At 36.3% G+C, this 12922-nt stretch overlaps 1 protein-coding gene across 2 annotated transcripts in view; it reads left to right on the top strand.

Annotated features, from left to right (window-relative positions):
- Positions 1 to 12922, top strand: part of LOC106681878 (lipase 1) — a 40712-nt gene that overhangs the window by 21245 nt on the left and 6545 nt on the right. For both annotated transcript variants that reach the window (XM_014422425.3, XM_067052933.1), the window contains exons 3-8: positions 3010 to 3124; positions 3232 to 3329; positions 3426 to 3577; positions 7625 to 7783; positions 10606 to 10690; positions 12605 to 12747. In XM_014422425.3, coding sequence (XP_014277911.3) covers positions 3010 to 3124; positions 3232 to 3329; positions 3426 to 3577; positions 7625 to 7783; positions 10606 to 10690; positions 12605 to 12747 — 752 coding nt within the window. The remainder of the gene's footprint in view (positions 1 to 3009; positions 3125 to 3231; positions 3330 to 3425; positions 3578 to 7624; positions 7784 to 10605; positions 10691 to 12604; positions 12748 to 12922) is intronic.

Raw genomic sequence — 12922 nt, 5'->3', positions numbered from 1 at the left:
TTTGGAAATCTATATAAAGCTGATGAACTACCCCGTTGTATTCCAATTTTTTCTGCAATATTTGCCGTAATTAAAAAATGTGATCAATAGTAGAACGATTCGTCTAAAACCACATTGGTAGTCTCCGATTATTTTAGCATTTAAGATTAGCGTAAATATTTTATAACATACAGGAAGGAGCGAAATTCCTCGATAGCTATTACAATCCGTCGTCGGCCCCTTTTTCTGAATAGGAATAAGTAGAGACTCCTTCCATTCCTCAGACATCTCCTCAATTTCCCAGATCTTTTTAACCAAAAGGTGTATTTTAGAAACTCCAATTTCAACACATGCCTTGATTAGTTCACTAGGAATATTGTCAGTTCTCGCTGCTTTATAAGGTTTTAATGTTGCGATGGCCATTTCGACTTCCTCCTGACTCGGTTCTTCTACCCACGGTTCAGCACTCTGGTATTCAGTCAGAGGACATTGACAATTATTTCCCGTATTCAGAATGCTTTCAAAATGTTTCTTAAACGTGTATCCCATATATCTACCGGATTAGCTAATATATTATTATTTGTATCTCTTATTTCCGTCACTGCAAAGCGGAATTTTCGGGATCGGTTAAAGATTATGTATATTTCTTTGACGTTATTTTCGATTTTGTTATTTTCTATCTCTATTATTTTATTTTTGAGATATTTTCTTTTTTTATTTCTGAGGAATTTAGACGTCCCATATTTTGAGGCCCGGAAGTATGTAACATTGTTTTTACTAGGATTATTGAGAGTTTTTAACTTACTAACGGATTTTCTTTGTTCCCACATTTTAAGACACTCTTCATCGAACCAGGGTTTATTCTTATTACTTTCCCTTTTTCCGAGACACAAATTACCGACCTCTTTAATATTATCACTGATTCCTACATAACTTCTCAATGTCTTCGTGACCTTCATCTAAAGGTTCTAAGACTTCAAATCTATTTTTTATTTCGAGCGCGAATTGATTTCGAATTAAAGGGATTTTTAATTTCTCCAGATCGAAATTTTCAGGACGGGACCCGTTTTCATTTCTCTATTTGTCGAATTTTTGGAAAAAAAATAAAACCATGATAAATTTTTGAGTCAAAAAAAGATAATACGATGTGGAAATTTATAAATGCAAGTATTATTAGCAAAAGATATTTTATTTTGAAAATTTATAATGAATATCAGCCTTTTTTAAAAATTAATTTGTCACAATTCTGTGCAGTATGTTTCATTGCAATTAAAAAGCATATGTTGACTTAACCGTAAATTATTTTTATAATAGTTGTTATTTAATACTTATCAGCACTACAAAACAACAATTGAAACTGTTAGCGAATGATGTCAGTAAAAATGTTTATTTCTTTAAAAACCACTTTTCAAAAATTATGAAAAACAATATATCAGGAAAAGTTGATAATACAACAACATAAAACAACATATGCTACATCATTGCTAAGAATTTATTTTTTGTTTAATAGGAATTTAATTACCTTTCAAATTTTACTACAAATCGACCAAAATGTTTACTTTTTGAGCTTTCCTCATACTTTTCCCCCTGTTTTTTCACAACGATTTATTTCATGTATAGGATGCCTCATTTGGTCTTCAGATATCAGAGGTCGAAACCATAAAAAAAAAATAAGTTCTACAAGGATTGACTTAATTACATCCCACATTTTAATTGTTTTTATTTTACTACATACATGATGCTGACCTCTGCTCTATATATTTTCCTACATACATAATGCTGTAATCTGTTCCATATAATTTCCTTACCTTCGAATATTATCTATTCCTTAAATTATATCCAAAGCCAAAAAAACACCAGATTGCCTAGCATCCTATCTCCACCTTTATCCTATCCTAGATTCTAATCACATATTCTGGATGAATAAAGTTCGGAATTGGATTCCTAACTCCAAAATCCAGCCATGTTACTGTGTGGTGGACATTTCTCTGCATTGGAACACGTACTGTAAAGCGCAGAAGTCTTTCTTGATGTGGAACATTCATGCACCTAGGGTTGCTTTACAAACGCTGAAAATTCGTTCCTACCTCACTGACAGATTATTTAAAGTAAACCACAAAAGTACCAACACATCCCTCTTTTTCCATTCTGCAGGTGTTCCTCAAGGTAGTATCCTTGCTCCCATCCTGTACACAGTTTATACTGCTGACATCCTAACACTATTCTCAGCACGTATGTCATTGAATAATGACTAGATAATAGCATCTCAAAGTCTCCAATAACTAAATAAATATTGAAGACTTGTGCCGAAACTGGAGTATCAAAATAAATTCCGAGAAAACCCTAGTTCGCATACTTATGAACAGATTCGCTATTTAGGACTCTTTCGCTATATCTGCACTACTAACTTGAAATCCTCATACAAGATTGAAAAGAAAGGGGTTTTTCTTTTCAATCTTGTATGAGGGTATTATTATAATTAGAACACTTACTAGACAAAAGGTCTTAGCTTGTAAAATAATTCGAAAATAACAAGAAATAACACCTAAAATAAAAAAAATTAGGCGTCTACAAAAAAATCTGGTACTAGTATCTGTGTCGAAGAGAAAAATCAGTGCACCTTTTGACACTACAAACCCCAAATAGCACCCTTCTAAGAAAAGTGGGAATATCAAGATTAAGTTGGTGAGTAAATATAAACTGACTCGTGTAAGTAACCGCCTAATTCATACCTTAAGACGTTAGGATACCACCAAAGTATCGATACTTGTAAAATACGATATTTTAACTGCAGTATCGATACCCGATTGTACTCAATGAAAATTATGAACACTTCATCGACAAGAACTGCTCGTTCTACTGCATTAAAACCCGCATTGAACGAATCTTTAAGGATACGTACATGTAGGCTAGTCCAGAGGCATTATTAAGTTATAGGCACTCAAGTTTTGATTAAATAATACATTTATAGACATTTTTTTCATTTTCCTGAAAAATTTTTCTTTACTTTATTTGTTTATTTTTTTTTAGTATTCTTCCTATTAGAAGAAGGTTACGATGTATGGCTTACTAACCAGCGTGGAACCGTTTACAATGAATATAGCTTAAAATATAAACGTTCAGATCCACTTTTTTGGGATTTCAGGTAACCATGCTAAATATATATTTGTATTATTTATTAATTAATAAAATACGATGTTCTTAAGAGCTGTCTGTACCCATTAATACTTATTAATCATGGGTTTCTTTTAGTTTTCATGAGGCCGGCATGTACGACTTACCTGCGTTTATCGACACAATTCTACAAATTCGTGGCACTCAACAGTTATTTTATCTGGGACATTCTCTTGGTAAGGAATAAACTGAGTGATCAAATAATTTTTATATCCTTATTTTGCAATAATATACAATTTGCATCAATTAATTTCTATCCAATTATTTATTAGGTACAACAATATTTTTCGTGATGGGAGCAATGCGGCCAGAGTACAGTTCAAAGATAGCCGCAGCAATCCTTTTATCTCCAACACCTATCCAACCTTCTGCAAAGGATAGAAAACCATTCCAGACACTCATAATGTCTAATTATGACGTTTATGTAACATAACATATTATTTTTAAAGAAAAGAAAAATTACTAATTCAATAATTTTTAGTTAGTTGTACTTAATTATATATATACACACACACATATCTATAAATGTATATATAGTCTAATTTCATTGTGGCGATATTAGAACACTCTGTGGTGATTGCCGGAAGTTTTAATTGTTCAACGTGGACAGTTCTCCACTTTCTAGTCTCTTTGATGCTTTCTATTGTAACAATATCATGTTCTCGAATGATGATTACTGTTTACGTCGGGACCTGCTCGTGCTATACTGCAGGTGTCCCGAGTGTATTTTTAGATTATGATAAATGTGTGGAAAAGGGGGGATGAAAATTGTGAGACTTTCTGATTATGAACACATGCATATATTTGTTTCTAGTTTCCCTGGAGGGGCAATTATGGTTAATGTATTAGTCTAAATTATTTATCTATAATAATATAAAAACACAGCATTGGGGTCTCATAGATTATATAATACGGATATTATGTGCTTATCTGGTGACGTCTTCGCCGCCGTGGTGACGTATACTAGGCACTTCCCTCGACAAGGTGTGCGGTGGGCGAAATGGTGAAAACCATCTATCTTCGCCTGGTGTCAGAAGAGACTGTTACTTCACCCTCAGTGGCTGGCCAGCGTGTCTTGGACTCTGGCGTGATGGTAGGGGTAGGCCAGGTCCTAGCTTGCATGGTGCTTAAGCTGGGGCAGCATTGCAGTCGCAGCGGCTTCCGGCGTCCGCGGCAAGGGGGGGCATCAAAAAATGAGACCCTTTATACCCCGACCCCGACTTTATATAAAACCAAAAAATAACCACAAAATTCGGATTACTTAAATCCGACATACCGCCCACCTAAATTTGGCTCAGCCGGATTTATTATGAGAAATGCACAGAGATGGGGAAGGCGCAGTCTGCCGTAAAATAATAGATAAATAACCCAGCTCCAGATAAGAGGGCCCGTAGGCAACACAAACGATAACAATAAATATTAAAACTGACATGCAAAACCTATGAAAATAAAAACTAGACAAATATATACATAAATACATTCAAGATTAACGACTAAGAAATCGTTCTTGGTCGATGGTTGGTGAAGTGAGACGATTAAATTCCGAATATTGGACAAAACGCTTGGCTCGCGGAAAGCAAATCCTGCCATCCACCCTGAAAAACCCCAAGCGCAACGAAAGAAGGCTCAGTTTACGTTAGGTGAAGAGCGCGAGATAGAGTAGAGCGACGCGCAGGTGCGCTGGGAACCGTAAAAACAGAGAAACCTAGCCGTAAGGCTTTTGCGAGGATGCGAGGTGTTAGGATGCGTCGGAGGTGATACGTTCGACAACGAGCGCACGGATCTTGATGTTTGTTGTATCGTTGATAAGGGACCGAAGCCTGAACGTCATCGAACCCTTGATGTTGGAGACTTGAGTACCCCCTAAACCGGCAATTTTTCCGTCGAAGGGCTGCAATTGACCGCCAATCCTTCTGACTGCCGGAATCGAGTATGCGCGGAGTGCTTAGACCTGTGAAATACGGTACACGCAGTTCCCATCACTGCCTCCGAACAACAATCATGAGGCCCGGACGTAACACGGATATGACCCACAAAATCCGCGGACTTTGGTGAAATGACGGCGCTGGGGGAACCCGATCGGCTTTCCACAAGCCGCACGCTGTGGTGCCTGGCGAACGTTAGAGAAACGCTACAACAGAATCGCCGTTAAGCTCAGCGAAATGATGGAAACAATTCAGGCACAGGGTCGGATGCAATTCTTATCTAATGTACTAAAGATTCAGTTGGCAAAAGAGCTGGGGAAGAAGGAGGGAGTAGCGAGAAAACGCTCAGGAACTAATATACACAATCGCCCGGGAACAGGAATCAAGAATGGAAATAGAAAAACTGGCTGGACGAAAGTTAGTTACAATCGCCCGAGGAATAATTCAGTTCCTTGGAGAAGAAGAAAGCACCAGGAAAGTACGAAAGAGAGGATAAGAAACCCGGAGAGAAGAATGGGCCTAATAAAACCAAGTATAAGCGGGCGCCATGAGGACCGAAAATGCCATGGATGAGGAAAGATTATTACTCAAGTGGAAATTGAATTAAGTAAATGGGGGGCTGAGGGGAAGCATCTAATGGTACATGTAGTAGGAAAGATGTCTGCCAGGGAAAGTTGGCGCAGGGGTACAGAATGACGGATGTAAGTGGAACATCAAGATCGGAAAGAAGAAATATATCTGCCAACAACTAGTTGGAGAATCTGAAGCAAATTAAGCTCAATAGGATCTATTAATCCAGGGAGGGTACTGGAGAGAAGGGGGTGTAGTGGGAGCACAGGGAAAACAGTACATGAGATTTCGCTGAAAGAAGACAGGGTTATGTATTTGAAAATGAGGCGGTACTCGCAAGCGCTCCTTCGACATATTAGAGAGGAAATAGATAAACTACGGAGCCAAGGAGTAGTACATCTCTCTATAATATTCCATTATGGGCGGTAAGTAAAAAGAGTGCGCCGAGAGAAAACGGTCAGAAATATTGAGTTGCGGCCGACTATCGCAACGTAAACGAAAACACGGTAGATGAAAAGTACCCCATACCCCGGTTCGAGGATATATCGGATAGATTGAGGGAGGGCTAAAATTTTTAGCACACTAGATCTGAAGGCGTGGTACCACCAGATTACGAAACATCCAAAAAGTACTGCAAAAGACGGCGTTTACGAGGATGCCTTTCGGCCTGAAGAATGCTCTGGTAATATTCTAAAGGCGAGTTTCTAAGGGGATTAGATGAAACCGTCTGCCAAGTTTATATGAATGACCTGCTTGGTACTCAGTAAGTCCGAGTTGGAACACGTGCCACATTTGAGGAGTGTATTTCAGCGGATGTGGGAGTTTGGCTTAAAGCTTTCTCAGAAAATGTCGGTAATGGGTCAAACCCAAATAACTTTTCTTGGACGAACCTCAAAGGAGGGAGGACGCATCCTCAAAGGAGGGAGTACGCCCAGAAAGTAAAAGCCCTGCAGAAGATGGCCGTGCCAAATGATGTAAAAGGAATCAGGAGGTTGTTGGGGGCGTTAAATTATTACTGACGGCTTTTGCCCAAAATGGCTCAATACTTTGTACCCTTGAACAATTTACTAAAAAAAGTTTCAAAGCTGATTGTGTTTGCAGACATGGTACATAGGATTCGGAAATTTATAGAGGAATTGGAGAGGGAGCCGATTCTTGCATTTCCCAACTGGCATACCACCAAGGAAAAAACAAACCACCGCGGATCGAACGAAACACTGCAAGGATTAAGGCTCAATTCTTTCGGTATGGCATGAAACGCACCATCCAGGAGACTATAGAGAGCTATGAAGTGTACCTCCGCACAAAATATGACAGGTGCCCTCTCCCCTCCCTCCCACCAGACAAGGCGAAAAACCAACCACAAGTGTATCACTAGTGACTTACAAATAGACACTTTCACTTGGAAAGGATTCAAGTGGATTACAGTTGAGGATCGATTCAGCAAAATAGCAATGGCGTATTTGGTGAAAGATATGTCGGCAGAGGCGGTGTTGCGGGCTCTTCGCGCTTGGTTTCAAATTTATGGGGTCCCTGACAGAATATGATAATGCGCATATCAGGAAGGAAATGAAGGCGTTAGAGGAAGTATGGCATCTCAACACTCCGGCGCATCCTAAGAGCAGAGGAAGGATCGAGAGGCTGCATAGCACTCTCAGCGACCATCTGTGTGTGTACCAATTGGAAAAGGGATTGGAACCGAATGATGCGATGGACGAGCTATTGCAGCGTACAATCACTCGGTTCATACGGTCACAGGGTTTGTGTCCTTCGAAATTCCTTTTGACAGCGCAAACGGCGAAGAAACAGTGACTGGAGAATAAGGAGTGATTAATAACAGTGGATCAGTGGGTGAACAGGATTACAATAATAGCCCAATTATATTTTTGTCTCTTTCTGATTTTTTATTCTCATTATTCATTATTAAATCTTCGTATAATTTTTTTTTAATCTAATTTGCTACTTTCTCATTGCAGTTAGGGGAACAGATATTAGGGCTGTATGAAGTATTACCAAGAACACCATCATTCATCAGGTTTCTCAAAAATTTCTGTGGCTACAAATCTGAGACTCAATCATGGTGCTTTTATTTGATTGGAATATACTTGGGTGAAAACAGAAAAAACATTGACAAAGTAAGACTTTTTTCATCACAAATTTAGGAAAACCATCCTACAGCACTATTAGAAACTAAATCTGTATTCATAAGAATATTATTATATCTTTAATTTACATATTTAAAAATGACAATTACAATTAACATATAATTATAGTTATAATTAAAATAGTAGTTAATTTATTACTTTATGTTCCAGAAGATAGGAAAAAAATCATTAATATAAATATAAGAATAAGATATAGGTCTAACAATAATATAGTAATAAGATATAGGTCGTAATTAAATTTTATTTAACGACTTTATTATAGGGGTATTCATGATGTGTTGAATGTAAAATGTTTTACCATTTAACATGGTAAAACATTTTACATTATAAGTATAGGATTGAGAGCAGCCATGTTAAAAGTCATGTTAAATATTAAGCGCAGGAGAGCTCCTAACGGATTTTCTGAGCAACTTGTTTTATAACCTTTTCTCCCAAAACTTCATGTTATTTTTTTTTTCTAAGTTTTGATTAAATTAATTTACTACAACATGCATAAAGATGAAGCTGGGTGAAAATATAGCCCCTCAGTGCCTTGTTGATCTTCTAAATTGCAGAGAATCAAGATGAGCTAATTGACAACTGTCATTACATTATAATTATTGTCATACATTGCTTTATTAGTTTTTAAAACATCTAAAACTACAACTAAAACAATCAAAACAAAAAGTACGAGTTAGTAACCTAACATGACAAAAAACTAAATGTTCATAAGCGTGGCGTCATTCTGCATTTAACAGACCTAGTAACAGAATCTGAATCTTGTTAAATGTTATATCGTTTTAACATGTTAAAAGAAGGAAATATTTCTCCATTTAACATGAGTTTTTCCATTTAATATGCTCTAATATGTTAAAATAAAGATCATGAATACGCCTAATATAACAAGTGAACAGTTTTAAAAGTAAATCGTTTTGAAAATATCAATGTTTACCAACATTAAGCTGTTATTTGGTCACATAAATAAATCGTTGTTAGGAATCAAATTGAAGCTAGTTAAATTTACAACAAAGAACATTATTATTAGTGTTTTCGTAAGGGTAGAAGATTTTATGATATTTCCAAAATATGTTCACAAAATGTTGATTTCTCGGTCCTCGTTCAAAACTTTTGGTGTATGACAGCTATATTTCAGAAACTATTAGCACTATTATTATTCTACTTCCCCATACCGTTGCCTATGCGTTGAAATCACCAGCTATGATAGATGGATTATGGCAACTAGCCTCTAAGACAATGCGATCCAACAAATTCGCAAAATCTTCTATTGTGATACTGGGATAGGCGTCGTTTTTTCACTATAAGGCGTCACTTATATCACAACTAAAGATGTATACGTCGTTGATCTTCACCCATACAAAGCCGGAGTGCGATGCAGTATTCACTTCCTGAATAGCTTGGGAATTACAGGCCCAAATAGCAGCTTTACCAGTGACATTGGATAACCACGAGTTGCCACCCAGATTTTTATATTGTTCGCAGAGAATAGCGACGTCAATATGCTGTTCCCATACCGGTTGATAAAGGAGATCCTGAGCAGCTTCGCAATGGTTCAAATTCAACTGGAGTATCCTCATCTATGATGTTGTTGGATTTGCGCCATTGTTTTCAATGCTGAAAGGAAAGCTGGACACTTACTACTTCCGCTGAGGTAGTCAGCATCTCCATTTCCCGCACATAATGCACATTGAGGTTTCTGGTCACAATCACTAGCTTTACCACAGTTGTCAAGTATCGATAGTGAATGAAAGAATATAGTGGAAGGTTACAGTGCTGTGCTTGTTGTTGTCATTCGTTGTCCTGAAGTGGTGAAGCTTATTGTTTACAGTTAAAGCATACAACTTTGTGATTTGTTGTATTTTAAATCTTATCATTGAACTATTGTTTTTTGTTGTATGTAAAGCCTTTTTGTTAAAATAGCGTTTGATTTGAACTTTTGTGCACTTTATTTAATAACTTTTGGAGGTTTCTATAAATTGGGTAAATTTATATGATTCCCGACAACAGTTTCGACATAGGTAGGTCCTATGTCCTTTCCAACACAATTCCGAGCTATGTGTCCATATTCCTAGCAACGGAAACACTTTGGAAATCTTCCTAGCCTGGAGTACCGGAAGTGAAATGACCGCCGTTTGCGTACCTCCATAGGCTTTACGGATGGATTTTACTGCTGTGATGGGCACTGACTCTTCACCCAGCAGAGTTCTTAACCTTCGCAACCTCCTCTTTGGTGGTGAGGTCATCCAAATCTCGCAGCTCGAAAAGGGAATCCACCGTCCATGTCCGCACTTCTGCCCCTTTACCAAGCCAACCCTCCATTGAACTTTTTAGTGACACAAGAGATTGTTCTTTCTCTCGGCCCAATTGGAGTAATAGGTCAAAATTTATTAATTTTCCGGACCTTTATGATTGAAGAGACCATTTCCACCATCGCCGGATCTTCTCTCACCTTTCGCGGGACATCAGAGTAGGATTGGCTCTTCGCATACGCGGACACTAAACTTCCTTACATCCCTTATTTTTATGTATCAAATTCAAAATAGAAAAATTACTTATAGTTAAAAAAAAAATTAACTTATAACTAACAAAGTTTAAAATCACTGGGAAAGTAGACAGAAAAATTAACCTAAAAAGAAACGGAACTTTTTGGCTTAAACAATGTACCTTAAACAAAAATATGATCGAAAATACTGATTTTTAATTGTTATTTATTCTTATTATTGTGATTATGTTTTTATTATTTGTAGTGAGATGTTCTTATATTAATATATCATTATTTTACTTTTATTTTTTAGAAAGACTTTGGATTCCATATGCCTTATTTTTCTGGTGGAACTTCAGCTAAAACTGTTGAACACATATCACAGACAATGCGAAGTGGTAAAATATGTTGCACACTTTTTATTTCACTAATAAACTTAGTTTCAAACATTTTATAATTCACGATACCCAATCCAAATTGATTAATGTACATTAATAATTTTATAATATATAAAATTAAAAATGTTGTATTACACCTAAACGGTACTATTCATTATGTGAAAATGGTAACATACAATGTTAGGATTCTACATTATATAATTTATAATTTTCTTTCTTGCAATTAACAACAGAAAAATATTAACAATCGAAACAAATAAGTACAACATAGTCCGACAATAACACTCCTGATGTCTGTTATTATAGTTTTCCAAAGCAATGTTTCTAATTTTTCTATGGACTTCTGTATTTTGCATACAGTTAGTCGTGTTAAAGTAGTTGTTTGAATATCTACCAATCAACAATGCAACAGCTTACAGAGCATTGGCACTTGCTACTGAACAGTTTTGAAATGCACCACGTATTCTGAGTATGCAGATTCTCATACTATTCGGTTTTAAGTCCAATACAAGCAGGCAGAAGCGTCTATTTAGAACCAAACCAGTCCCATACACATTACGATTTCGTTTTTCCAGAATATTGAACCCTTTTCTTGGGTAACAGCTAAATCCTTCTCATTGTAGTCAAGTTTAAATGAAGCCCTTGTAGAGCTCCGGTTCGGTATAAACTTATGACATTCCAATCTCCTACATTGTAGTCTAGACATTGGTGATGGCTGGTTGTTTATTTCGCTATAGTGTGGTGTCCACCAAGTGTTGACTCCATATCTAATTGGACTACGGTAGGGAAAAGATAAGTCCTCACCATTATATAAATATGTGTTTGTGTGTATGAGTTATGATAGGATAAGGCACTGTGTCCGCCTTAATACTCTCTACCATTGTAAATAAACATCTACAATGATTTTAAGGAGCAATAACTTCAGAAATACAGTAGTGTTATTTCAGTCTAATTGCGTGCTGTTACTCTGCCCTGAACCTTGTTTTTTTTTGTTTTTTTCGTTACAGTTCCGACAAATCGTAAGTTATGTGGACATATACATACATAAGATAATAGAGAATAGGATGGGTGTTTAATCTTATGGGACGACACGTTTTTATTATTCTACCTTATGTAAAATAGAATTTATAGTGATCACTAAAAACCTTTATACTCTAATTTGAATGGTACGATCGTCATCCAACGCAGTTGAACGACACGCATGTGTTTAGTTTTTGAGTTATTTTAAATACCATAAAAGTCTGAAAAAGGACCCCTTAAAGTTCACCACTGAGATCGGAGAAAACTTAGTTCCTTCCCATTAGACGCAGAATACATTGCTTAAAATAGTTTGATTTTCTTTTACCAAAATCCTAGTTTTGATAGACTAAGGGTCTACAGTACCCGCAGTACCAGGACAGAGGCACACTGTATCTTCTATATTAATCTTTTGATAAAGTTAAAGCAATTTTTCTTAAACGTTAAATTAAGTTTTCTCAAATTAACTCCACCCCTGTCCCTTTCATTATTGCGATTCTCACTTCTAATGTTTTTTTTATAATTCAATAAATTATTGGGTCATTTAATAATACATTGCTAGGATCAAATATTTTCATTTAAATTCCACCTATTTAGGGCTAATCAGCTGAACGAACGGATCCCAAAAATGTTAATAAACACTGAACCGACAGGTAAACGTCCGAGAGGTAGACGGAACATAGATGAGGCTGATTTAGTAGATTTGGGCTCGGAGAAGCGTCATTGACCACACTGTGAGAGAATGGTGTTATCGGCATAGAATCTTCGGGTTCGCAAAGCCTGTATTATTATTATTATCATTATTATTATTATGTATATATATAAGTGGCTGTGTACATATGTAATATTGATATGCCCTAATCAATATTTTAATGGTATGCTTACCATCCATTCCAGGTGAATTTCAGATGTTCGACTACGGAAAAACAAGTAATCTAGCCATTTATGGAAATGAGAAACCTCCACATTATAATCTCAGTTTATTTACTGCTCCAACAGCTCTATTTTGGAGTTACAATGACCCTTTCATTACACCAGAGGTAATTTACTTTATGTTTGATATTTTATATTAAATTAATCCATATCTTACTGTTCCATCTATCAGTATTTGTGTTGTTGACAATTATGGCAGGATATGTCATTCCCGAATCACTTGAAAATATGGATATAACAATTTTAGATTTATTTATAATGTAAAATCATTTTGTATACAAA

Source organism: Halyomorpha halys, unplaced genomic scaffold (assembly GCF_000696795.3).
Source record: "Halyomorpha halys isolate HHAL.00 unplaced genomic scaffold, Hhal_1.1 Scaffold372.1, whole genome shotgun sequence".
Lineage (NCBI taxonomy): Eukaryota > Metazoa > Arthropoda > Insecta > Hemiptera > Pentatomidae > Halyomorpha > Halyomorpha halys.
This window is presented reverse-complemented; position numbering and strand designations above follow the sequence as displayed.